We start from the raw sequence: 26,572 nt of genomic DNA, 5'->3' as shown, positions 1-26,572 counted from the left end.
TATTAATTTTTTAGTCAATTTTTAATGCTTATCTGTGTCTAATACTAGAGGTAATGCTGGCAATACAAGGAAAAATAATTATATCATCAACAATCACTTTATAATTCCAGATAGAAGTGGTAATTGCTATCACAAAGTGGAATAGGGGTAGGCAAGTCCATGTAAGGGAGGACATCTGTTTGAACTCGGCCATTTCCACCTCACAATGCCAGTTTTTAGGGAAGATACAAGAGATCTGTTTGACTTCACCTCTCTCCATGGGATTCTTCAGTGGCTTCCAGATGCCTCATAGGCCAAAGCAAACAAAGACAGAACTGCTTCTCACATGTCCCAGGAAGAGAATCACAGTCATTAAGGATTCTAGAAAGAAACACGACAGCAGCGTGGAGGGTGACAGGAGTGAAGGCAGAGCCTGGCTGGGTAGCTCGGTTGGTTGGAGTGTTGTCTTGATCTGGGGCCTCAGAGAGGACCATGTATGGAAAATGTGTTTATTTTGAATATATAAGTTCAAAGAACTTGTGTCATATTCAGGTGGTGATGTCAACATATGGAAATCCTATCTAATAAAAGACAAAAAGGCTAATTAACCATACCTCTGCTACGCTTCCCATTGGCTAATCAGGGTGATATGCAAATGAACTGCCAACAAAGATGGCAGCCGGCAGCCACGCAGCTGAAGCGAGCAGGAGGCTTGCTTGCTCCAGTGATTGAGGAAGCCAAGGTTAGCCACCTGCCGCGGCCTGGCTCTGAGCCCGAAAGCAACAATATTTCAATTATAGAAGCTAAGCAAACCCCAGATACCTGCTTTCAGCCGGCAGCCATGGCCTCAGAGCTGGGAGCGCCAGTGACGCCAACAATGTTTCAATTATAGAAGGTAAATAAATCCCAGAATAAAAAAAAAGAAAAAAAGGAGAGGCTGGGAGCTTCAGTTGCCAGCCAGCCTGAAAACGGCCCTCAGCCCCTCACCCAGGCTGGCCAGGCACCCCAGCGGGACCCCCACCCTGATCTGGGACACCCTTCAGGGCAAACCAGCTGGCCCCCACCCGTGCACCAGGCCTCTATCCTATATAGTAAAAGGGTAATATGCAAACTGACCCTAACAGCAGAAAGACTGGGAATGACTGGTCCCTATGACACACACTGACCACCAGGGGGCAGATGCTCAATGCAGGAGCTGCCCTCTGGTGGTCAGTGCGCTCCCACATGGGGGAGCTCTGCTCAGCCACAAGCCAGGCAGATGGCTGCCAGTACAGCGGTGGTGCTGGGAGCCTCTCCTGCCTCCTCAGCAGTGCTAAGGATGTCTGACTGCAGCTTAGGTCTGCTCCCCGCTGGCAAGTGGACATCCCCTGAGGGCTGCCGGGCTGCCAGAGGGATGTCTGATTGCCATCTTAGGCCCAATCCCCTGGGGAGCAGGCCTAAGCCAGCAGATGGTCATCCCCCGAGGGGTCCCAGATTGCGAGAGGGCACAGGCTGGGCTGAGATTGCAAGTGGAACTGGGTAGAGCTTAAGGAGAAAGAACTAAGAACAAAATCCAGGTTTCTCAAATGTCTGGAGAAGGGGAGGCAGGATGCTTCCCCCCAGCAGTACAATCTTATCTCTACCACCCCAAAAATACTAATAAAAATTATGTTTTCATATATGTAAAAGAAAGGGTCATTTTATAACTCCTCTGATACAAAAGTCTTAAAGAGTCAATCTGGCACACTAGACAAAAAACTATTTTAATTGTATAAAATTATACATATAAAATACATAGAAAGTACTAAAAAGGTAAGTAAAATCTTTAACACCAAAAGTGTACAGATCAGGGAACAATTTTTCTCAAGTTCTTCGGGATCTTACTGGTTGGTATTAGAGAAAAATAGTAAATCCAGGAGGTGCAGAGATAAGTTCTTCCCAGAACTCACACCCCTTGACACTTCCCAGAGAAAGGAGCGTAGAAATGAAGGTTTATGATTTTTGGATTATAAATATCAGTAAAACTGAATAGACACACCTGTTGCTGAACGCAGGAGCGTCTGCACCAACCCTACATGTATTTCGTGGAATACAGAGAAGGGGCTTGGAGAATTCAAGGAAGTCCCTTTCAAGCATTGGTACATGTGTTGCTCGATACCATACCTTTGATCCCATAAATGGTTTCAAAAGAGAGAAAGCTCTCTTTCATCTTGTCCCTATCTGATCCAAAAGAGAATATTTGTGGCCTGTTTCCTAACCTATTTCTGAAAGCAAAGTGTATAATCATTGAATGGAAAGTCAAATTGTAGAAACATTAAACTTCCCAAGCTCAGTTTAGAAAGTGCACTGAGCTATAATATTGCATAAAGGAGACTACAGAAAAGGGGGGAATATATCTTAGATCTACAAAAAATTCTCCCAAAGGTGAGTGTTTTACCTATACTCCAGATCATTCCTCTCCTATTCCACCCAGGAGAGTGGTGGGGAAGAGAACAGTATTAAAAACGCAAATAGCTGATCATTGATTCTCTTTCCCTTCCTGCAGTCTCCCAACATTCCATTTAGGAAGTGCCATAATGCTAAAGTGTCATCTAATTTACCTGATCAATTCATGCTCTAATAATCAATGTGGAGAAAGAGGAAAGAAAACAAAACAATTCTGAATCTAAGGTATGAACATCTAAGGTAGTAGACAGCAGCAACTTTGCGGCAGTGAGAGGAACTTGGCCCTCATCAAATAGGACAGATAATCTTTCCAAAGAGCAAAATGATGGCAGGAGAGTGAGGAGGGAAACATGTTTTGCCTTCTACCAATCTCTGCAGGCAGGAAGGTTAAATATGGGGCTTAACTAAGCTAGGGGGGCCGGGGAGCAGGAGTGAAAGGGAATATTGAAAGATAAGCAACTCCAACCCTGATTCCTTCTGTAATGTAGACTACATCCAGCAATCCGGACTATGGTATGGTTTCAATGGCCCAGAAGCCATAGGTGACAAACCCTTGTGAATTGTGTTTATAATTCCTCTCTCGTTCCTCGGCACTTTCTCAGGAATGACTTTAAAAATGAGAAGCCAGATCTCCAGTTCCTACCTCGTACCAACTGGAGTCAGGGGGAGTAAGGTAGTGGTGAAGAGGCGTGGTGCAGTTTAGTGGATGTCATTACTGGAGGAACAACTTGGTACCGAGTAGGCCCAGCTCAAGATAAACCAAAGCTGAAGGCTTCATATTCATAACCTCTTTGAGTCTAAGAGAAAGCAGGCATGGGGCGGGGGGACAGAGTCCTACTCAAGCTCCTGTTATTGTAGAAGAAGGAGACATGAACAGTTAATCTTGTGCTACTGAAATGACGACACAGAATTTCTGGGAGTGTCAAAGCCAGCAAAGCTGCAAAGGCAGCCTGCTCTTCTTGTAAAGTGGAGTGGAGATGTTTCAAATGAAAGTCCATCAAAAAACTAGAAGAAAAGAGGTCTCTTGGCAAAAAGGGATCCAGGTGCAGAATTTATACATACCTAGGTATGTATATATGTGCATATGTATATTTTTAAAGTATAAAATTGGGCAAGTATGTACAGAAACCATAGGAAATCTCGGAAAGGACACATTAAAAGGGCCTGGAGGGGATGAGAGCCACGCGGGCGGGGGCCTAGCAGTTGGAAGAGTGCATGTTGCCCAGCTGCCCAGCAGCCAGCATCAGGATGTCTTTCTTCTCCTTGTGGAAGCGCAGCTCCTTGCCCGCCAGCCGGGCTTCGTCCAGCTCCCGCTCCGTGGAGGCCAGCTCTCTAGACAGCGCCCCTGGCACACTCTGCTCCCGGCTCACCCAGTCCAGTGCCATTTGGTGACGAATGTCATCATCCAGGGCCCGGTGTGAATAGTGAGCCAGCACTTCCTAGAGAGGGGAAGGAAGTGTGAAGGTCGCTGGCCAGGTAAAGGCTCATACCACACTGACCCAGCTGGGACTAGGAGCTCAGCCTTGGAGTCCTAAGTGAGGTCAGCACTTCAGCCCTCTAAGAAGATTGTTCAGAGACATGTCCTTGTGGGGAAAGCAAGGGAAGCAAAAGAATCACAGCTAAGATTTAAACAGGAAAGGTAATAGGAGTGAAGAGGGCACTTTAGGTGAGGCTTTCCGTACTCACAGCCTGGTGTCCAGAGGCCTGATCATTTCTAACACAACAACCATCTCAAAACAGTCCCTCTGCCAGGCTCCCCTCCCACATAGGATCCTTACCTGCCGAGAGCACTGTCGTTCCCTCATGGCCTTAAGGCTGCCGTTCCAGTGCAGCAGCTGAAAAACTGTCATTAGCTCCTGGGGAAGAAAACACGAAGTGATTTAATACTGGGAGGTGGCATCAGAATCACATGGGTAACCCTTCACGACAAGTATTTGTGGAAGCAGCTCTTAGACCAGCGGTTCTCAACCTGTGGGTCACGACCCCTTTGGGGGTCAAACGACCCTTTCACAGGGGTTGCCTCAGACCATCAGAAAACACATATATAATTACATATTGTTTTTGTGATTAATTGCTATGCTTTATGTTCAATTTGTCACAATGAAAATACATCCTGCATATCAGATATTTACATTATGATTCATAACAGTAGCAAAACTACAGTTATGAAGTAGCAACAAAAATAATTTTATGTTTGGGGGTCACCACAACATGAGGAGCTGTATTAAAGGGTCGCAGCATTAGGAAGGTTGAGAACCACTGTCTTAGAACAACTCTCATATGCCTTCGGGGGAAGAAAGGATTTATACTTTGAAAAATATTTTAGTCCTGGCCACTGTGGCTCAGTTGGTTGGGCAATGTCATATGCACCAAAAGGTTGCTAGTTCAAGTCCAGATCAGGGCACATTACCCAAGTTGCAGGTTTGATCCCTGGTCAGGGTGTCTATGAGAGGCAAACAATCAATGTTTCTCTCTCACATAGATTTTTTTCTCTCTCTCCCTTTCTCTCTCTCTAAAGATCAATAAAGCCCTAGCTGGTTTGGCTCAGCGGATAGAGTGTCAGCCCTTGAACTGAAAGGTCCCAGGTTGGATTTCGGTCAAGGGCACGTACCTCGGTTGCCGGTTTGATTCTAGGTCATGGTTGGGTCAAGTGTGGGAGGCAACCAATCAATGTATCTCTGTCACATCTCTCTGTCTCTCCCCTTCTCTTTCATTTTCTCTAAATAAAAAATAAAAGCAGTGTTTCAAAAAATATTTTTAGAGCACTTTATCATTTATTTGTAGGTTAGAACTCATATTGAAACTGTTGGTTTGAATGATCTAATTATATATTGACTTCTGATCAGTAAATGCTTTGAGTATTAAAGGAAAAGTACTATATACAGAGTTCTTCAACAAAGCACCTTAATTTTAATTTTAATTGTCAGTTTATGATAGGATCTTCCGAAATACTGCATGAAGGCAAGAAAATGTTTATCATCTGCTATGTGTTCCTTTTTAAAATTTATTATTACTAGAGGCCCAATGCACGAAAATCGTACAAGGGGTTGGCCCCCTGCAGCCCCAGCTTCATCCAGAAGGTCATCTGGAAGGCCATCTGGACAGTTGTTCTGCTGTTTGGTCTAATTAGCATAATTATCTCTTTATTATATGTGATTGAGTATTACAGACGTCCCCATTTTTCCCTCCATTGCCCTCCTCCACCCAGTTCCAGCCCTGCCCGAGGCCTTCACCCCCCTATTGTTTGTGTCCATAGGTAATGCATATATGCAAGTAAGTTCTTTAGTTAATCTCTTTCCTCCACCCCCCTCCCTTCCCTTTGAGATTTGTCAGTCTGTTCCATGTTTCCATGCCTCTCCCTTCCCAGTTGAGTATCAATGTGTTAGGGATTAGTAGGAGGCGCGTGCGCACACACACACACACACACACACACACGCACACACGCACACATGCAATTAGAGACAGGGAAGTAGATTGAAGAGTACCTGGAATTCCAACATTGACTTGCCCTTGTTGGATTCCAACATGAATCGGAAGGCACCAATCCCAGTATTTGGGTTGTCAGCTTCCTCCCTGTTGCCCTGTAACAGAGGAATAGATGAAGATTTTCAATTAGAATTATCCCCTCACACAGTACTGTCCGATAGAAACATAATTAGTATAAAATATATCAATTTTAATAGCATATTTTATTTAACCTAATATATGCAAAATATTATCGCAACTGTAATTAGTATAAAAATTATTAATGAAATATTTTTCTTTTTCTTGCATTAAGTTTTCAAAATCTGGTGTCTCATACTTACAGCACATCTCAAGTCATGGGAGCCACATTTTAAGTGTTCATTAACTACATGGGGCTAGCGGCTATTCTGCTGGTCATCACCCTAGAGGACTCCAAAGTTATCACACATTTTAACTCAGGTGACAGGAAAGGTCAATCTGATCTTCCTTATTTTGCAAGGGAGAACACAGACACAGAGAAGAGCCCTGATTTAGCCAAAATAACAGTGAGTTCAGCATGTGGGATTGGACTAGACTAGAGAGCAATTGGGAAAATAAAAATGCATTTTATTTTTAAATATACTTTTTAAAAATTGATTTCAGAGAGGAAGGGAGAGAGATAGAAATATCAATGATGAGAGAGAATCATTGATCAGCTGCTTCTTGCACACCCCCTAAGGGTGGCAGAGCCCACAAGTGGGGGATGTGCCCTTACTGGGAATTGAACTGTGACCTCCTGGTTCATAGGTCCATGCTTAACCACTGTGCCATGCTGGCCAGACTGGGTACATGCATTTTAAAGGGAGACAGTAGGAGCCATAAGCATGGCAAATTCTGGGTAGGGTAGCAGTTTGGCCTCCTGAACATTTACCTCATGTGTCTTCTACTGGTGACATGAGGCTGCAGGGCTAAAACTAAGATACATTGTCCTACCTGTAAGCATAGTGTGTGCAAAAAAACAATACAATATAGAAGTTAAGAGCATGGACTGAAGCTCCTCATAGTCTTGTGGCCTTGGTGAAGTCATTTAACCTTCTGTTTCTCAGTTTCCTCATCTGTAAAATGGGAATAATCATAGCTCTACCTTATAGGATAGTTTTGAGAATTAATTAAGTTAAAACATTTTTAATTAAAAAAATAATGAATCTGGTTTAAAACTCCAATCATATACAATGTGGGTGCATAATTGTACTGGACCTGGTGTTCAGTTACACAATCTAAATCCACACTGGTATTTGCTCTGGTTTGGTGCTATTTGGTGATAATTTAATATTATTTAGTGAGCCCTGGCTGGGCAGCTCAGTTGGTTAGAGTGTCATCCCGATACACCAAGGTTGCAGGTTCAATCCCTAGTCAAAGCACATGTAAAATCAACCAATGAATGCATAAATAAGTAGAACAATAAATTGATTTTTCTCTCTCCCCTCCTCTTTCCTCCTTCCTCTCTTTCAAAAAAAAAAAAATCAATAAAATATATTATTGAGGATAATTCCAGGTCATGGGAATGGCTGGAACTTCCAAAATAAGGGTATTGGTGGTGACTAATAAGAGTATTGGTTTGTTGGTGATCTTTTTGTGAATCTGATCTAGGAAAATAAGGAGGGTACTGGGAACACGGGACCCAACTTTCTCCTCCTGCTTCCTGAGAAGTCGCTTGCTCTTTCTAGCCAGTTCCATACCATACACCCCACCTCTCAACATAAGAGCTTTTATTCTGCTCTCTTTGAGGAAGGGAACAGGGTAGAATCGGGAGCCAATCAAGTTATACCCAAATTCAGTTTATTGTGGGGCACTTTATTGTGGAGTTTTACTGTACTTATATCACACCTAAAATAATGCACTTAGTAAGAACACCATAAGGGCTAGCAAACTACTATTATTTTCATTGTGTTACAATCAGTAAGTCAGAACTACTCAAGATCATCCCATATTGCTTTGTGGCTCATGAGAAACAATCATGCCACATGTAGCTAATCTTTGTGGTGAAGCAAAGATCACAAAATTTGGATTTAGAAGTGAAAAGCTAGGAGGAGGAAGGAAACAGGTAATCTTCACTGTTAGGATTTAGGGCTCTGAAGCAAGCAACCATTTTCATTTTTGCCTATAATTGTTCCATATGATACTCAGTACCTTCAGCATTCTCCATGATATGGCACCTAGACAATAATGATATCTGTACTTCCCAATTGGGAAGTTGTAACTCATGTGACACTTATACACTTCACATGGCTATAAATGAACTCCACTTATTCAATAAAAACATTAAATCACAGCATACTTGGTAAGGGGTAGGAAAGGTCTCTTTCTCTCTCTCTGAATGTAGTTGTGTCTGAAGGTCTGGAATTTCGTGGCCATCCTGAACCCTGAGGGGAGACTGCCCAAGGAAAATGCCAACATCTAGAACAGCGGTTCTCAACCTGTGGGTCACGATCCCTTTGGGCGTCGAACAACCCTTTCACAGGGGTCGCTTAAGATCATCCGACATATATAATTGCATATTGTTTTTGTGATTAATCACTATGCTTTAATTATGTTCAATTTGTAACAATGAAATTGGGGGTCACCACAACATGAGGAACTGTATTAAAGGGTCGTGACATTAGGAAGATTGAGAACCACTGATTTAGAGGATGGCTGAATGGAGATGGAAAGAATTTGGGCCAGATGATGTCATTTTTTTTTTAAAATATATTTTACTGATTTTTCACAGAGAGGAAGGGAGAGAGATAGAAAGTTAGAAACATCGATCAGCTGCCTCCTGCACATCTCCCACTGGGGATGTGCCCGCAACCCAGGTACATGCCCTTGACCGGAATCGAACCTGGGACCCTTCAGTCCGCAGGCCGACGCTCTATCCACTGAGCCAAACCGGTTTCGGCAAGATGATGTCATTCTTGATCCACAGAATCAACCAGCCCTGAAATCTGCTCTATCTCTGAACTTACTGTCTGTCATGTTAGACAATAAATTTCCTTCTGTTACTTATTCCTTTAAGTCAATTTGAAGTGATATTTTCTATTACTGGCAGCCAAAGGCATCTAAAGAGATAACATGTGCTAAGTGCTTGAATATATTCTCTTTTATCCAATAATCTCATGTGATAGGCATAATTGTTATCCTATTTTACAGGTGACGAAACTGAGACTTAGATTAAGTAATTTGCTCAAAGTCACGTAGCTAGTAGAATCATAATTTCAAAACAAGAATCAGAGCCCCTGGTCACAAACCCCCTTTCTATAATCCAAATTAATGTTTTGTTTTATAGTACATTGGTAATGAGTGAAAAACATACTTTCTTAATTTTAATTGGCTTTGATTAATATAAAAATGTTTTTCTTCCCCACAGATATTGCTGACTGGGGTAAAGAGTAATGGGAGAAGAATAGATGGAGCCTAGGTAACAAAGAGAAGCGAATCTATGATTTAAAGTGCTCAACACAGCCCTAGCTGGTTTGGCTCAGTGTATAGAGCCTTGGCCTGTGGACGGAAGGGTCCTGGGTTTGATTCTGGTGAAGGTCACATGCCTGGGTTGTGGGATTGATCCCCAGTAGGGGGCATGCAGGAGGCAGCCGAGCAATGATTTCCTCTCATCATTGATGTTTCTATCTCTCTCTTCCTCTCTGAAATGAATGAAAAAATATTTTTAAAAATTTAATAAATGAAGTGCTCAACACTACTTCACAAAACAGATAACTGAAGCATTTTAGGATATGTAATTACACCTTAAATGCAAAGAGGATAAAAACAGAAAATTGACCTGACTTTATCAGCCTGTCAGTGAACTTATGGGAAGGAGGGAGAAGGTAGTGCTAACTTCTAAGATGCACCTTAAACTAGAAAAGTCAATAAGTTGGCTTGGGTTCCAGCCCTGGCTCTACCACTTACTAGCACTATCACTTTAGGCAAAACTTCACTCCTGTGTTTTTAGTTTCTTCATCTGTAAAACAGGGGCAATAACAATACTTACACATCACAGGATTGTTCTTAAGATCAAATGAGATGTAATACATATAAATTCCTAGAACAATTGCTGGCACAAAGTAAATAATTAGGACTAGCTATGGTTAGTCATCATCATCAACGTCATTGTCATTTGAAAGAACAAATGTTCTTTTTAAAGAAAATAAATAACTTATCCTTCCCATTCCTAGAAGGGAAAAAAGCCAAGACCCTGTATTATAAAGTGTTCTTTATTAATATAATAAAATAACGGAGGCAGGAGACAAGTGACAATAAAAACAAGTCATATAAAAAGAAAGAACAGTGAAGGAAGAAGGAGCTAAGGTCTAAAACCAAAACTGGGAAAAACAAAATTCTAGCTCAACTTTTGTTTTGTAAAATCTCTAAAACTGCATGCATCTTGAAGTAAAGGTTTCTAGATATCAGAGAGACACAAATGTTTCAAATATTAAAGAAACGAAATGCAACAAAGACAAACTCACATACAGAGTTAGAGAATGAGACATATGGAGCGTGTCATATCAAAGACTGCCAGAGAAAGAACAGAACAGAGATGCAGACAGGAAATAAAACCAGCATCCATGCCCTGCTTCCAAGTAATAGGTGAGACTTCCCAACCAGCCAGTCCTCCCTTCTCCCATCTCCTTCCTTCCAACTCCAAGAAACTTACATTGAAAGATGCCAGGGCCTCAGAGACACTCTTCTCAATGAACTCATCAGTGATTCTTCGGGAAGGGTGCTCGTTAAACACGGAGTTCATTAGTGCAATCTTCGCAGCGCTCCGCCGGGCCTCGGCTTTGGTGGGGCAAAACTAGGCAGGGGAGAGAGCGCATATATGCATGTGTGCGTCCGAGAGAGAGAGAGAGAGAGAGAGAGAGAGAGAGAGAGAGAGAGAGAGAAGGCGCGATGGGAGGGAAACACTGGGGGTAGAAGACACTTGGACACTCTGGATAAATCATTTGTTCAACACTCCATCCAGCGTTTTTATTGTAAATGGTGGGGGCATTTGGAAACATAATTTTGATTCGACATCCTGAAGTTATTAAAGAACTGGAGATGGCTATATAGCTCATACCAAATTGAAAGCAGAATGAGGAAGGCTGCTTGCTGAAGTCAGCATATAATCACTGGGTATGAAAAATAGCCCTGTTTAAACTGTCAACACAATTAATTACTCAAAAGCCAGATTCTGGCCAGCCTGTTAGAAATCTGTGTCTTGCCCTGACTGGTTTGGCTCAGTGGATAGAGCATTGGCCTGCGGACTGAAAGGTCCCAGGTTCGATTCTGGTCAAGGGCATGTACCTTGGTTGCAGGCACATCTCCAGTAGGGGTTGTGCAGGAGGCAGCTGATCAATGTTTCTCTCTCATTGATGCTTCTAACTCTCTATCCCTCTCCCTTCCTCTCTGTAAAAAATCAATAAAATATATTTTTTAAAAATCTGTGTCTTGTTCTCTTGTTCTGTGGACAGGCAAGACTTCTTTCATCCCTCTGGATAACCCAAGATTAGAACAAACGGAGTCTAGGCTGCTCATGCAGTGGGGACGCTAGTCTCATCTGGGACTCTTGGCCTCCCCTTTTAGCTTGAGCAGTTCCCCCAATAATGTAATGAATCCAGGAGCTATCCCTGAGCAGAGCCCAAGGTCTGAAGGAAGAATCTATAGTCTTCTTTACCCCCCATGGACATAAGGAGAAGAGGGGTGTCTAGGGAAAGGAAGGCTGACCCAATGAAAGCAAGAAAAATTAAAAATTCATATTTTTACATTGTATTCAACATAGGTATCGTGGGACAGTCTGATTTCACCATTCAACTTCAGACCCCTAGGCACCAGAGTATTCCTTTATAATTCATCTTCACTGGCTGCTTCAAAGGCCTCCGTGCCGTCACTTTTAAAAATATATATTTGTATTGATTTGAGAGAGGAAGGGAGAGGGAGAGAGATAGAAACATCAATGATGAGAGAGAATCATTGATCGGGCATGTGCCCTGACCAGGAATCAAACCCATGACCTCAGTTCTTGGGTCGACGCTCAACTGCTGAGCCACACCCAGCTGGGCCCCTTTGTCATCTATGATTAGGATCAGAGGAAAGGAGGTAAGTGATGTTACAATTTTTAAAAGTAGCCCAGGATATGTTTGCTACTTAACCATCCTTAATTATCAATAATTCCCAATTCCCTTTAGCTGGCAGGTCTCTCTCAGACGGTATATGGAGCTTGGTACATTAACCCTAAATCTTGCTTCGTCAATTTCTCTGTTTCTACTTTTCTATTTACTAGCCTGCTGTCCACTCTACTGTCTAATGCTGTTTCTGAGAGGTCATCAATGAAAAGAACCAATGGAAGAAATTTCAGCTGCCAAAGTGAGTATAAAACAGATCATCCAAAAGGGGCCACAATAGATAATCCTACTCTTTCAGGAAATAAGAGAAATCAAATTACTACCATGGTTCAGCTTTGGGCACCACCATAAAATAATCAAGTCCTTATTCAGCAATATAATGAGGTCTGAGAAGGGAAGGAAAGGTCTTACTCTGTAGAAGAGAAAGCATAAACATTAGTCATTCTGGGCACTTACTTATTTTTCTTTAATGGCTGAGGCTCTACGGGGGAAATTTAGCCATCTGATTTTAAATGAAGCTCCCTGGGGGCCATTTCTATTTGGGGCAGGAACTGAGCTGTAATGGCACTCATTCATGCAACAGATTTATTAAGTGCCTATTATTATTATTATTATTATTATTAAAAATATATTTCCTTATTGATTTGAGAGAGGAAGGGAGAGGGAGAGAGAGAAACATCAATGATGAGAGAGAATCATTGATTGGCTGCCTCCTGCACGCCCCCTACTGGGGATCGAGCCCACAACCTGGGCATGTGCCCTTGGCCAGAATTGAACCTGGGACCCTTCAGTCCGCAGGCCAACGCTCTATACACTGAACCAAACCGGCTAGGGCTTAAGTGCCTACTTAAGTGCTGAGTTTCATGGTAGGGATTTAAAACTGAACAAGGGGCTTGGCCAGTATGGCTCAGTTGGTTGGAGCACCATCCCATACACCAAAAGGTGGTGGGTTGGCCCTAGCTGGTTTGGCTCAGTGGATAGAGTGTCAGCCCGTGGACAGAAGGGTCCTGGGTTCAATTCCGGTCAAGAGCATGTACCTCGGTTGCAGACTTGATCTGGCCTGCGCGGGAGGCAACCAAACAATGTGTCTCTCTCACATCCATGTTTCTCTCTCTCTGTCTCTCCCCCTCCTTTCCACTCTCTCTAAAAATCAATGAAAAAATATCCTCGGGTAAGGATTAACAACAACAAAAACACAAAAGGTGGCAGGTTCAGTTCCCGGTAGGGGCACATACCCAGGGTGCAGGTTCGATGCCCAGTCAGGGTGCGTGCATGGGGCAGCCGATTGATGTTTCCCTCTCACATCACTATCTCTGTCTTTATGTCTTTCTCTCCTTCCCTCCCTCCCTTCCTCACTCTCTCTAAAAAACCACAAAACAAAACCACAGAAACCATTCAATAAAATCCAATTAATTAGTTAATTAAAAAAACTGAACAAGGAAGAAGACAGATGCTATCTCTGCCTCCACAGAGTGTCATCCCCCCAGGAGAGATAAACAATTATGATATGTTAGGAGAAGTTCAAGGTGTTTGGAAGCACACAGCAGGGCTTATAACTTTGTCTAAGGGCTACACAAACCATATGGAAAACAGAACAAACGTGTCTATTCTCTTTTCTAAATTCCTATTCAGTCTCTAAGTTAACATTTCAGAGGGCTTCCTTCCTATCTGTAATGTAAAGAATCCATTTGCCTTAGCTGGTTTGGCTCAGTGGATACAGCATCGGCCTGCAAACTGAAAGGTCCCGGGTTCGATTCCGGTCAAGGGCAGGCTTGCAGGAGGCAACCGATCAATGATTCTCTCTCATCATTGATTTTTCTATCTCTCTCTCCCTCTTCCTTTTTCTCTGAAATCAATAAAAATATATTTAAAAAAGAATCCATCTTTGATGATGACATTTACGCTATTCCAATTTCTCATCACCCTGTAATAGCAACCACTCTTCATCATCATATATTACAGGTCTTTCATATAATTGTAGAATGCTAGTAACGGTACCAGAAAGACTTTAAAAATAATCGAACCTCTTTCCTTCATATGATAGATGGGAAAACTGAAGCCCAGAGAAGTCACCTGACTTGCCTGCTGGCAGTCAAGGGAATGAGAATGTGAATATCCTAACTCCTGGCTGAGTAATATTTCCACCCAAACATTGCTTTCCTTAGTAAATGCCTATGGAAACAAACTTGGGGCAAGGAGTATTATTCTATGTTCTCAAAAAGAGATGGCCGGAACTTGAAAAGCCAGATTTGAACATGGGTTAGGTGCTGGTAGTCTGATATACTGAATCAGGGCATTATTAATCACTGCTCAAATTCAAAGTGGGTTTGCATTTTTGCAGGCTTAAAAGAAAAGCATGCTATGAGGTTCTTTTGTGGTCAAATGAGCCTGAGACGCTTACTAGAATGATTTGCCCAGCATTGGTTCAGGTCTTCAAATATGTGATTTCAAACAGAGATTTAATGGCCAAAGTGATAGAGAAAGCCATTACTAGCACCTGAGCAATTATCTTCTTTCTTTCATTAAATTTATTAGGGTTAGTAAATGTTTAAATGCTTTTAAATGGTGATAGGTGGGGAGCTAAGGAGAGTAGACTAATACATTGATTAGGATTAATAGGGTCACATAGGTTTCAAGTGCACATTCCTATGATACGTGATCTGTATATTGTGCATTGTGTGCCCACCATCCAAAGTCAAAGCAATTACCTTTGCTACTGCTGCTTTGCAACTCTTACCTGGAAACTCCCAAAGCAACTTCCCCCAGGCAGGGTGACATAGCAGACATAGGGAGGGGTGTTGGAGGGAACCATCTCATAAACCACAAGAGCCCCATTCTTCAGGTCAGCCCCACGGGACTGCTTCATCTGCCAGAATTCCTGAAGCGCCTCCACCACGTTCACTACAAAAGAGAAGTAGATAGTGCAGCCAAGAGAACAATTCCAAGTGGTGCTCTGCTTGAATAGAGGGTCTGTAACCTATACCTACGTTAACAGTCTACCCTCCTAAGTCTCTACCTATCACCATTTAAAAGCATTTAAAAATTCATAAACTCAGACTGTGAGTGAGTTTATTCACAGTCTAAGGACCCCCACCTTTCTAGTTCACATTTTGAGTAGTTCAGAGGAAAGTAACTTAAACATTAAAGGCAGCATTTCCAAGGTCAGCAGACCATTATCACTGCCTGATGAAGTGCAAGTAGATTATTCCACAATTGGCCAGCTGCCCTAGAATAATAATAGTCACCACAATAATGTGTTAACATTTACTGAATACTTACCGTATGTCACCCATTTCACAACCTTATGAGGCAGATACTTTAAAAAAATATGTACATATTTTTTAAATTGATTTCAGAGAGGAAGGGAGAGGGAGAGAGAGACAGAAACATCAATGATGAGAGAGAATCATTGATCGGTTGCCCCCTGCACATCCCCCACTGGAGATCGAGCCTGCAACCTGAGCATGTGCCCTGACCGGGATTGAATGGTGACCTCCTGGTTCATAGCTGATGCTCAACCTGGAGGATTTCACTGATGAGGGAAATGAGGCATAGAGAAGTTAAATAACTTGCCCAAGGATGTAATAGCTAGAAAGCAGCAGAGCAAGAATTCAAACCCAGGAAGTCTTGGTTGCAGTCAATGTTCTTAACCATTATATAATACTGTCATTCAAGGAAATATGGTCATATTAGCCATTCTCAAGCGTATGCTTCTGGCAAGCAAACCCATGGCCAGATTCCTTTTACCTCCTGGAATACTATGTGTATATTATCTATCTATCTATATCTATATATATATATATATAAAAGCCTAAGCGAACGGCCGACCAGCCGACCGGCCAGTAGCTATGATGCACACTGACCACCAGGAGGATTGGGCTGAAACCAGCTCTCTGACTTCCCCCAAAGGGTCCCAGATTGCGAAGGGCACAGGCCAGGCCAAGGGACCCCACTGGTGCATGAATCCGTGCACTGGTCCTCTAGTGTATATATAATTTATATAATATATATATATATATATATATGTAATTTATATATATAAAAGCCTAAGCAACTGGACGACCAGATGACTGGACGACTGGCTGGTAGCTATAATGTGCACTGACCACCAGGGGGCAGATGCTCAACACAGGAGCTGCCCCCCTGGTGGTCAGTGCGTTCCCACAGTGGGAGCGCTGCTCAGCTGACAGAAGGGCACCAGATGCCAAGCTGATGGCTGGGGAGCACAGCTGCAGAGGCCTCTCGTGGACACTCCCCCTGCACACCTGGCGGAGGTAGCAGGTGCAGTGGGGCCGATGCAGTGCCCAGCCCGGGTTCGGGCTTCTCCCTATTGGCCTGCCACTTTGCACACTACTTCGTGCTGTGCGGGATAGAAGGGGACAGCAGGCTGGAGCCCGACTTGAGCTGGCGGATAAGGCCAGGCTGCGGTGGCGCGGAGGTCCACTGATCCCTGCAGGCCAGGCCGAGGGACCCCACTGGTGCACGAATCCATGCACCAGGCCTCTAGTATATTATATATATATGTATATATATATGAGAGAGAGAGAGAGAGAGAGAGAGAGAGAGAGAGAGAGAGAAATGAATTTCTATCTGAGGCTTTCTCTAGACATAAATAATTTTGGGGGAAATTGTATATTGGGAGATATTCCTCCACCCGTCTGCTGCAATCACCTTTCAATCTTGCTGGGTATGGCAAGATTTCAAGGCTGTGTCTGCTCTGTACTTAGGCCATGTCTCAGGATTGTGTTTGCAGCAAGAAACCTTAACAGATGAGATAATATCTTTCTTTGGGACAAAGAACAAGCCTTCAATGTCGGACTTGGGAGGCAAAGGGAACTGGTGCAAACAAACATGATGCTCATGCTACCTGCTGTGCTCTGAGTAATAAAGCCCTTTGTTTCTGAACCAGAACTTCTTGACTTCTACCAGCATCCATGAAACAGTAACCCGCTAACTTATTAGCTATAATTAGGGTAAAATCAAACTCCAGCCCCAACACTGTATTCCAGAACAGTGGCCCTCAGCCCCCGATACTTGGGTCCAATGATTCCACAAATATGTACTGAGTACCTTAAGTGCTCCTTTTCCTTTAGAGCTTACAGTCTAAGATGAAGAGAGATATTAAAATAGCCAGTGTGATATGTGCTATAAAGGAGGGGTAGATGGTGAGCAATGTTATGGGAACATCTGACCTAGTTAAGCAGTCACCTGAGGAGGAGATATTTAAGCTCAGATATGCATATGAATCCACTAGGCAAAAAGACTGTGCTCTGAACAGAAGGAATGGCATGTGCAAAGGGTCTGTAGCAGTCGGGAATGTGGTGAATAAAGGGACTAGTGTGTCTAGAAAAGAGAGCGCGAGGGGAAGTAGAATGCAAGATGAGGCTGCAAAAGGATGCAGGGACCAGACCAGGTTGGATCTTGAGGCCGTGACGGAGGATCCTAAGAGCCCTGGGAAGCCACTGAGGGTTTTACATGGAAGGAGGGATGAGATCAGTTTGCCTTCGGAAGGGATCACTTTGACTCTAGGGTTCAAACATTGTAAATGGCTTTAACTAAAGCCTCATAATAATAAACCATCATAAATATTCTCCAATAACTTGCAACATGACCACTTTTCACTCTCAGTTACAAGGACTCATTCATCCTTTTTAAAAAATTGAACATATTGGGGTAACATTGTTTAATAAAATTATAAAAGTTTCAGGGATACAATTCTATGGTACATCATCTGTCATTCATCCTATATAATAATCCTATATAATAAAAGCGTAATATGCTAATTAGACCGGACGTCCTTCCGGACGACATTCCCAATGAAGCCAGGGATGCAAGGGAAGCCCGGGTCTCGGGTGCCAGAGGGAGGCTGGTGCCGGCAGTCAGGGGAAGGAAGGCCCACTCTTGCACAATTTTCATACATCAGGCCTCTAGTTATTTTTTAAAAAATATATTTTATTGATTTTTTTACAGAGAGGAAGGGAGCTGGATAGAGAGTTAGAAACATTGATCAGCTGCCTCCTGCACACTCCCTACTGGGTATGTGCCCGCAACCAAGGTACACGTCCTTGACTGGAATCAAACCCAGGACTCTTCAGTTGATAGGCCAATGCTCTATCCACTGAGCCAAACCGGTTAAGGCTCTAGTTCTTTTATACTAGAGGCCTGGTGTACGGATTCATGCACTGGTGGGGTCCCTTGGCCTGCCCTGCGGGGATCAGGCTGAAACCGGCTCTCTGACATCCTCTGAGGGGTTCCAGATTGCGAGAGGGCACAGGCCAGGCCGAGGGACCCCACCAGTGCAAGATCAGGGCCACGGAGGGACTGCAGGCGGGCTCCAGTGCGTGTCCAGCCCGTCTTTCCCAGTCCTGATCGGCCAGGCCCCAGCAGCAAGCTAACCTGCCGGTTGAAGCGTCTGCCCCCTGGTGGTTAGTGCACATCATAGCCACTGGTCGAATGTCGAACAGTCAGACATTTAGCATATTAGGCTTTTGTTATATGGGACTGTGTTAGTTTAGGTCTGCCAAGAAGACAGCAAGATGGATGGACATGCAGGACATGTATTGGGGAGGAAGTGAGAGAAGGGAGAACATTTAGACCATGCTGAAGGTCTGGCACCTGTGGAAGGAGAGGGGCAAGGTTTGGAGATGAGCGATTGCAGCACAGTTCTAAGAAAGGTTTGGCCAGGCCAGTGGGAAGTCTTCATGCCAAAGGAGTCCCACATCTCACTAGGCCGCGCCTGAGGTAGTACCCCTGCTGCGCTCAGTCCCTGGCTGGGAACTGCCTCCAGGACATGTAGACTCAGTGCAAATGTGGTGATGGACCTACAGGGCACAGCAGGGCAAGGCTGTCAGTCAATTATGCTTCCTGCTGCAGGGGACATGGGCAGCGAATTTTCTTTTAAAAATTTTTATTGACAAGAGTGAGAGAGAGAAAGAGAGAGAGAGAAAGAGAGAGAGAGAGAGAGAGAGAGAGAGAGAGAGAGAGAGAGATTGATTTGTTCATGCATTCATTGGTTGATTCTTGTATGTGCCCTGACCAGGGATTGAACCCACAACCTTGGTGGAGCAGGATGATGCTATAACAAACTGAGCTACTGGCCAGGGTGTGCCAAGTACATTTTCATGGCCGCCACACACACATTAAGCAAACACTTGAGCATGTGACAGGTGCATCGCTCTATTTTAGGCATTAGGGATGCAAATATAAACAACATACATTCCCTGCCAGCAAGGCATTAAAAATCTAGTGGCCAATGGCAACTGTTACCTCACCTGCTCTACAACGGAAGCAAGCACTTCGTGCACCAGCCGGAGTCTGAAAAGCAGCATCAGCTCTTTTCTAATTCCCGATATTTAACCGGCCTTTCAGAATGCGCATTCTTCCATTGAAAGGCAGCATGGAAAGGAAACTCATTCCCACCCTGCGTTTTGGCAGGGCCTCTTCAAAGGTCACTGCTGCCCAGAAAGCTCAGCCGTCTTTGTTCTCTCCACTGAGATCTTTTCAGGCCCAGTTCCCTCTTTGAGACAATTTAACACAATGCGCTGCATGACAGCTCTCCTTACGTGCAAACCGCGGGGAGAATGCGGATAAAGGAAGAAGAGAGCGCGAGGATGGGGCAGGTCCTGTCAGAAAGCATGTGTCCATCTTCTAGCCAGTTAAACCCCTCCTGGCACAGAGCACAGGGCTGTTTTTTTCAATGATAACTCGAAACCAAAGGAAATAGGGAGCCTTGTTTCAGAAATGGGAATATGAAATGGGAAATTGGGCAAGTGCTTAGGGGGAAAAAAAGCAATGAACTGTGATCTGCATTTGAAAATGCTCATAGACTCACTTATTTTTAGAGCTGAAGGGGACTTTAGAGGTGATCTAGTCCAACTCAGGCTAAGGCCGGGTAAGTGTCTGGCTCCAGCTCACGTGGCAGCGCTGGGGGCATGAATGTAGACATCCTGATGCCAGTGTTTTTCAATTTGGGACTCGTAACCCAGCGGCTACGGCCCAGTTCATGGTTAAGCTTTATGGGGGTTCAAAATCCCCCTAAAACTATGGGAAAATTATGTGTGTGTGCATATCAGTATTTATGTGTGTGTGTGGGGGGGGGGGAGGATGTTGCTCATAGTCTTATAAGGTTTTCAGTGAGTAATCATGGATATAATAATGGTTTACATAAGAACAATTAAAGAACGGTGAGATGGGGGGAAGGGGGAGCAATGGCTGAGACCTGCCCAGCTGACAGCTACACTTGCTTTTTGGAAGCCACGGATGGATGCTGGGCTGAAAGGGAGGAGAAAGACCAAGATACAGGAATATTTCACTACTTGTACCATGATGTGAAATAGCAACAAAAAAGAGAAATTTTGGGTTTGCTTTAGGAGATAAAATATTATGTGAATGTCTAAGTGGAATGAGAGGTTGAGATTGCACATCCACCAGAGTAAAAACATTTAAACAACACAGGAAACGACCGTAAAAAACTTATATCATAAAATAAATATAATTCCGGGGGGGGGGGGGCATGGATAAATAGATAATGACATGGAAAGGTGAGTGAGAAGGTGCTCCCTGATCAAGGAGGGCGGGACTAGGCTGGCCTGACTGAACTCACGTTGCTATGGTTACAGGGAAGCCGGTGAGCAGTATTTGACCTGCCATTTCCTATTTCCGTCTGCAGGGTTACCCTGAATGGGCCACAGTGCACAGACTCTTTGGAAGGAAGGGACTGCAAAGTGACAGTGACGCTGGGAGGGGGCTGTGGTCGGCTGAATGATGCCCCGGCCACGAGGTTCACGTCCTAATCCTGGCAGCCTCTGCAGGCTACCTGGTGTGACAAAGACTTCGTAGGTGTGATGAAGTCAATGACCTCAAGATGGGGAGATGATCTGGGTGGGCTCGCAATACGACCACAAACGTCCTTAGGGAAGGGTATTTGATGAAGCACAGGAGAGGAAAAGGCAGTGAGGTCCTAGAGGCCGAGATGGGAGTGATGCAGTCACAAGCCAGGGGATGCTGGCAGCCACCAGCAGCTAGCAGAGACAGAGAGACAGAGGGTCCACTGGCGCCTCTCTGGGGGGAGCACAGACCTGCTGACGCCTTGATGTTGGCCCACTGGTACTGATTTTGGACTTCTGGTCTCCAGAACTGTGAGGGAGTACATTTCTGTTGTTTTAAACTACCGACTCTGGGATAATTTGTTAGAGCAAGAAAACTGATACAGGGTCTAATCCAACATTCCAAAAATTGGAAATATTCAACCAATCAATTTAACTCCATGGTCATTTATAGGCTAAGAAGCTGTCTGGACTCTGAGGGAAAGAAACAACTAAATACCACACAAGATTCACTTGTTCAACCTAGTAGAAAGCTGGGCCGAATTTCAATCATGTAACCATACTGGGATATAAAGGGAGAACAATAATTTAAAAAAAAATCGGTTTGAAGAGAGCAATGCAGAAGTTGCCTAGCAAGGACAGTCATTCAGTCAATCATGCCAGTTTAGAGATTGCCCGCTGTCAAACATTAAAGGAAACTATACGTATTCCATGTGGGAAAAGGGGGGCAGAGGAAATGGTAATGCTAACGTACCTGCCATATGCACAGTCTTCAAAGCACTTCCAAATGCATAACAACAGCAGCCACTCATTGAGTACGAGGTGTTGCACACCTTACATTCACCAGGAATCAAACGTGAAACCTTAGCATATCAGGACGATGCTGTAACCTACTGAGCTGCCCGGCCAGGGCCATTACCTCATTTAATCAAGACAAGAATTGTAATATCCATTTTATAAAAAGTGAACAAGCTGAAAATCAGGCCACAGGGGCCAAACCAGAATTTAGAACCAAGGTTTGTTTGCCTCCAAAGCCAATTCTTTATTGTACTATCTGCTTTCTTTCACCATTAATCCTCACACATGCTCTGTAAAGTGGACTTTGAGCTCCATGAAGATAGGGACTGAGTATCTGTCTTGTTCACCACTGCTTCTAGTTAGTGATCAATAAATATTTGTTAGATGAATGGCTGGAACAGATGAGGCCTAGAGAGATTAAATAATGTATCCAAGATCACACAGCCACTATTTAAGAGGGCCAGGTTCTCTGATTCTAAGTCCTATGCACTACAAATTGAGATCCTACAGCAGCCCTTGCTGGTTTGGTTCAGTGGATAGAGCGTCGGCCTATCGACTGGAGGGTCTCGGGTTCGATTCTGCTCCAGGGCACATGCCATGGGTTGTGGGCTCGATCCTCAGTAAGGGGCGTGCAGGAGGCAGCCGCTCAATGATTCTCTCTCATCATTGATGTTTCTCTCTGTCTCCCTCTCCCTTCCTCTCTGAAATTAATAAAAAATATATATTAAAAAAGAAAAGATCCTACAGCATGTGGAGCTATGTGGGCATCTTGGGCAGGGATTTGGGGGGGGGGGATATAGACAAACAGTGCAATAAAGAAGAGTTTGGTTCGTCTTGTATAAGTGCTGAGGTCCTACCCGAGTGAGGATAAAGCCGAAGACCATGACTGGAAAAGGTGAATTGGGAGCTGCCAGAAGGTGAAGGACGTGAATTGAAGATGATTCGGTTGATTCGGTCAGGAAGCGGTCTGGGCAAAGACCAAGGTACATTCTATTCAGGGGACTAGAGCCAGCCCCCAAATGCCATGCCACCAGTCACAAGGGTATGGGGGTACATGCCAAGGGCAGCTTTGCCTATTAATCGAAGCTGAGTAAGTGATTCCATGTGGTGAAGGACTTCGGAGCCAAACCGGCTGAGATTCTGCTCGCCTGAAGCTGAACTATCTGCCAAACTCTCCCCAAGTACTGGCTGGACACCCAGACTGGAAATGAGAAACTCAGAAATAATGAGGAGTGCGGTGGGAGGCGGGAGGCTGGAAGCAAGGATTGCCGCAGCATCTGCAGCCTGCCTGACTGCTCTCTGTCAGCCCCATCCCCTTGGTCCCTCCCCCTTCCTAAGAAATTGAAAAGTTTTCACAGGACACTCAGTTTAGCCAAATCAGAGGCTCCCCAGGTAGCACAGACAAGCAAAAGGACGCACCCCTCTACAATGTTAGTAAACGCCTGGAAGTTTCCAAGAGGAAGGATCGAGATTGAGAGGGAGGGAGCCTGGCTGCTCCCGTGCTCAGGGGCAGACCCTCCCTTGGTCTCATCTTAGAGACCTGAAGCAGCAGGACAAGAGCTGGTGGCAGCTCCATCGCGTGGGCCTGCTTCCTGTAGGCGTTAAGCTAGAAGAACAGCTCCATTCCCTCCTGATGAATTTCAGAATTACACGCATTTGTATTCCCAGCACCTAGCAGAGTGCCTGCCCCATGGTAGAAATTCAAAATGTTGAAGAACAAAGGGAAACTGATGGTAAATATCATTAGGCACATATAACAAAGTGGATTTAAAAATGTTTTCCTAGGAATCTTTAGGTATACCCTTGTCAGGATTTCATTTTCTTAAAAAATATAGTTGTATTGATTTCAAAGAGGAAGGGAGAGGGAGAGAGAGAGAAACATCAGTGATGAGAGAAACTGCTACCTGCACATGTGCTGACCGGAACTGAACCATGACCTCCTGGTTCACAGGTTGGTGCTCAACCACTGAGCCAAGCTGGCCGGGCTACACTGTCAGGCTTTAAGAGTGGGAGGAAATGAGATGTGTCCTTCCCAAGGAAATATGAACCAATACGTTTTGAGATAATACACATCATTTTTAAGTACCATTATGTGTTAGGAGCAGTATCTCATTTAATCCACATAATTAGCCCTGGAGGAAACGGAAGCTCAGTGAAGTGAAGTCACTTCCCCGAAGACACAGCGGCAAGAGATTTAATCTGGGATTTAATCCAGATCTGCCTGACTCCAAACCTTGTAGGGGCCCTTTCCATTACACTTTCTTCAGGAGAGAAACAACCTCATCACTGTCTGTAGAGAAAGCCCTGCTACCTTTCTCTGCGTTATTAATAAACTAGAAAGTTACAGATTTAGTCATTTCATGTCCGACAGGGGCTGACCAGCCAGGGAGAAGTGATGTCTCAGAAATCCCAGACCTAAATTCTGTATCCCACACCCTCACGATGTATTCCTTGTTACACTATCCATCTGGAGCTGCAACTCAGGAAGTTCTGCACTGGCTGACCAAAACAACAAAGAAAACCTTCCCCTTCCCCTTCTCAGCAGCCCTAGAAGAAATCAGGCATCTTTAAGATGAAGATTTCCAGTGGAACTCGGATTTCTGCCTGGCTCATGTCCACAGAATTTAACATCGAAAGAACCAAGGCCTAGGATTTATCCCGGGCTCTTGGGCAAAAGCCAGGAAAACAGAGCCAGACAGATAGGCCGGAGTTGAGAGGCTTCAGACTAAAAAAGACACCAAAGCGAGGTTCTAAGTCCCAGAAAGCTGGTGTGAGCCCGATGGGATGGCCCCAGATTTAAGAGCACAGTTACTACAGGCAACTTGTGAAGGCACCACGGAATTCCCCAGCAAATGCCAAGTTGCACTGGACATTTTAGAGTGACAATGAGAAAAGAATTCAGAAGCCAGGGAGACGGAGTAAGTTTACAGGGAGCCCATGGGTGAGAAACGTCTTGGGTCTGAGATAAAGGATGAGACCCCACACAATGGGGACCCGTCCTTGAAGGCAGACAGATGGGAAGGCATTACGCTACAGAAGGAATTCCATTTCGCAAGGAGAAAAGGCTGGGAAGAAAAGAGGGTTTTATCTGTACAAGGGGGGGGGGGGTGGTGGTCCCTGAGAATATAGTAGTAACTCAATGAAGGGGAGGGGTGTGTATGAGTGTGTGTGTGTGTGTGTGTGTGTGTGTGTGAGTGTGTGTGTGTGAGCGTGCAGCGCAGAAGGAAACTCCCCAAAAGGAAATGCATGTGAGGCTCCGCGCCAGGAAGCGATCCAGAGGGCTGTGGGAGCGAGGCTCCGTGCGGAGGGTGTCCCGCAGGAGGCCAGACCCGCAGACTCACCTCGGCCATAGCCCTGCGTGTGCTTGGCAAAGCTCCTCACCACGGCCTCCACCGCCTCCCGCAGCACCGCCGGGCTGCCCGCGGCGCCGGGGGGCAGGGGCAGCCCGGGGGCCCCGGACAGGAGCAGGGGCGGCGGGGGCGGTGCGGGGGGCGGGGGGGCCGGCGGGGAGCCCACTGCGGGTGTGGCGGGGGCAGCCGCCGCCCCGGTCACTCCGGGGCGCAGCGCTCGCAGGGTGCCCCTCCCGTTGGTGCCCACTCCCGGCTGCAGACGCTGCGCTCGCATCGTCTCCATCCCTGCCGCCCGGGGAGCCGCGGCCCGAGCCTGCCAGCCTGGCGAGCTAACGGTCCCCACACCCCGGCCCGCGAGCGCCCGGGACTGAGGGCGGTGACAGGCCCAGCCGTCCGTCAAGCGGGGGCGGGGCCAGCCACCCTATGCCAATCACCGGCGAGGGGCGGGAGCTGGCGGGCTCCGGCCCCGCCATAGGCACATGATCGAGGGGGCGGGGTTCTGAGCACCCAATCGCAAAGGGAAAAGGCGAAGGCCTCTCTGGGAGAGCAGCTGGGCGGGGGGCGTCTGCGGGAGAACTGAAAAGCCGCCCAGGCCCCGGGCCAGGCTTGGGGGGCGGGGGCGGGGTGGGGGCGGGGTGGGGTTGGCCTGGAAGCAGGCCGGGGAGAACTGCAGACGGAGTGAAGGGGTGCTGCGAGGCCATTTGTAGATGTAGATGAGGAAACTGGCTCAGAGAAGTGATGGATGTGACTTTTCCAAGATCACATGCCAGAGAGGGAGGAGCTAAAAAGCAAGGGAAGATGCTGACATTTAGTGAGAAAATATTTACTATTTGTCAGACACTACGCAATGGACTTAGTGCATTGTTTTACTTAATAATCACAATCACTACCTAGATTTTATTGTTTTATGAATAAGGAAGCACGCTCAGAGAGGCTAAACTGCCCCAACTAAAGAGCTAGAAAGCGGCAAGGACTGGGGGGGTTCCGACACAGGTCTTCGGACTCTCAATGTTTTGATCTTTTCATTATACCACATTGTGGGGTAACTTTCTGATTTCAAACATCCTAAGTTGGGGGAGTTAGAAAGAGTAGAATGGTCTGCTCCCTCACCTCCTATTAGACTGAGGGACACTTAGAGCACGTGCAGAAAACTAGCCAACTGAGAGGCCCAGAGAGCAGGTGAAGACACATACCCTGTTCATAGACTCTGTCAGTCAGGCTGGATTCTTCTAGTTCTCTCTCTCTCTCTCTCTCTCTCTCTCTCTCTCTCTCTCCCTCTCCTGCTCCCTCTCCCTCTCCTGATATCCAGATGAATGAAATGCACCTGGTGAGATGAAAGTTAGAACCCAGAGGAAAAGCTGTGAGAAATAGGAAGCTTGAAAAGAGGGAAATTAATCTCCTGGGATATGTCTGCTGATGGTGGAGGGAGGAACTCTTTGTAGGATTCTTAAGTGAAAAACTCTGAGGATGGACCGAGAGGAGACGGGGAAATGAGAGCATGCCTAATGCCGTCAAGCCTGGAGGACACAGGACACTGGCCTTTTCTTCTACAACCACAGTTGGTCAGTTGGACTCCAGGGAGGAAGGTGGGTGGAATGTCTAAGTATCCCTA

At 45.3% G+C, this 26,572-nt stretch overlaps 1 protein-coding gene across 1 annotated transcript; it reads right to left on the bottom strand.

Annotated features, from left to right (window-relative positions):
- Positions 1-1,702: 1,702 nt before the first annotated feature.
- On the bottom strand, positions 1,703-25,243 carry LIX1L (limb and CNS expressed 1 like; the record flags this gene model as incomplete). The annotated part of the gene is made up of 6 exons (XM_081113032.1): positions 1,703-3,842; positions 4,182-4,259; positions 5,889-5,984; positions 10,538-10,678; positions 14,725-14,888; positions 24,952-25,243. 6 exons carry the CDS (start codon positions 25,241-25,243, stop codon positions 3,600-3,602), a joined length of 1,014 nt encoding a protein of 337 aa, XP_080969158.1. The 3' UTR covers positions 1,703-3,599.
- Positions 25,244-26,572: the final 1,329 nt, after the last annotated feature.

Source organism: Myotis nattereri (assembly GCF_964212035.1).
Source record: "Myotis nattereri genome assembly, chromosome: 18".
NCBI lineage: Eukaryota > Metazoa > Chordata > Mammalia > Chiroptera > Vespertilionidae > Myotis > Myotis nattereri.
Note: the sequence above shows the minus strand (reverse complement) of the source record. Positions and strands in the feature narration are given on the sequence as shown.